This window comes from Oxyura jamaicensis (assembly GCF_011077185.1).
Source record: "Oxyura jamaicensis isolate SHBP4307 breed ruddy duck chromosome 17 unlocalized genomic scaffold, BPBGC_Ojam_1.0 oxy17_random_OJ5290, whole genome shotgun sequence".
NCBI lineage: Eukaryota > Metazoa > Chordata > Aves > Anseriformes > Anatidae > Oxyura > Oxyura jamaicensis.
Window position 1 is genome coordinate 1 of NW_023304444.1, and position 1474 is coordinate 1474.

A 1474-nucleotide genomic window follows, 5' to 3' on the forward strand; every position below is an offset into this window, starting at 1 on the left:
GCGACTCCCTCCTCCCAGCAACAGAGTGTCCCAGAGCTCGGCCAGACGCGGGGCTGAGCCGGCCCCGCCGCCCGGCAGCCCGTCTCCCCCTGCCGCCCCGGAGCGCTGGGCAGCGCCGCCGCCTGCCCCATGGATATTGCAACAGGTCCCGAGTCCTTGGAAAGGTGCTTTACGCGGGGCCAGTCGGACTGCTCAAAGATGCTGGACGGTATTAAAATGGAAGATCACCCTCTGCGCTCGGGTCCGGCCACGTTAGGAGTGTTACTGGGTGAGTTGCTACTCGTTTCTCGGCTATGCCAAAAAGTAAATCCTGCTGCTCCCCTGGCTCCGCTCGGTGCCCGGGGCTGCGCTCTGACGGAGCCCGAGCCCGGCTGGCTGCGGGATGAGCAGCCTCGCCCCGGGCTGCAGGCGGGCGCGGAACTTTCTAACTGACACTTGCGGGGAACGGACCTGGAGACGGCCACGCTCGCCCTTGCCGAGGTCCGAGGCCGGCCGAGCTGCGCTGCCTGCCGCTGCCCGACTCCGGGCGCCGCGGTGGGGCCGGGGTCGGGGCCGGGGCTGGGCGGGAGAACGGCGCGGGGCCGGGGAGGCGCGGGCCCGTCCCGCCGCTTCACGCTGCTCTTTGCCGTTCCCAGGGTCGGACTGCCAGCACCAGGCCGTGTGCGAAGGCTGCCAGAGGCCCATCTCGGATCGGTTTCTGATGAGGGTGAACGAGTCCTCCTGGCACGAAGAGTGTTTGCAGTGCGCGGTGTGTCAGCAAGCCCTCACCACCAGCTGCTACTTCCGGGACCGAAAGCTCTACTGCAAACAGGACTACCAACAGTAAGAACACTCCGTGCGTCCCGCCGGCCTGGCTCGGCTCAGCCCGGCCTGGCGCGGCTTGGCAGGGCCCGGCTCGGCCCCGCGGTGCCCGCCGGCAGCGAGCAAAGCCCTGGCAGCGTGGCCAGGCCCGCCTCGGAGGCACGCTGCGAGACTCGGAGCGTGTTTCTGAGCGGGCCGCCGTTGGCAGCTTCCCACCGCGATCTTGCGAACGCCCAGCGCCCCTCAGGGACGGTGGGCAGCGCCCGTGCCGCGGGCCCGGGGCTGCTGTGCGTGGCGGCCCCGGCTAGCGGGGACCCCGGCGCCGAGGCGGAGCGGCCGCCTGGAAATTAACGTTGCAGCGAACGGCGCTGAACGAGCGTTGAGCCAAAATGTCCTTCCGAAGGGGGAGCTGCCCGCCGCGGGCTCCACAGGGCTTGGACCCGTTGCGGTTCGGGGTCCTGCGGTGCCGTCGGAGGGGGGCGGCGGCGGCTCGGCGCGGCCCGGTCCGGCCCGGCCCGGCCCGCCGCAGCTGTCGCCACCTGGGCTGCGGAGGCACCGCAGGGCCAGTCCGCCCGGGGTCGAGCCCCGTCCCTCCGGCGCCCCGGAGCTGCGCGGGGACAGCCCCAGCGGCCGGCCCGCGGTCAGTGCCGGCCGCGCCCGGCGCTGCTCAGGG

The 1474-nt window shown here is 72.4% G+C and overlaps 1 protein-coding gene across 1 annotated transcript; it reads left to right on the forward strand.

Moving 5' to 3' along the window:
* The first annotated feature begins 6 nt into the window (after nucleotides 1-6).
* LOC118157991 (LIM/homeobox protein LMX-1.2-like) lies at nucleotides 7-1419 on the forward strand. The gene is made up of 2 exons (XM_035312533.1): nucleotides 7-268; nucleotides 636-1419. Exons 1-2 carry the CDS (start codon nucleotides 130-132, stop codon nucleotides 824-826), a joined length of 330 nt encoding a protein of 109 aa, XP_035168424.1. The 5' UTR covers nucleotides 7-129; the 3' UTR covers nucleotides 827-1419.
* Nucleotides 1420-1474: the final 55 nt, after the last annotated feature.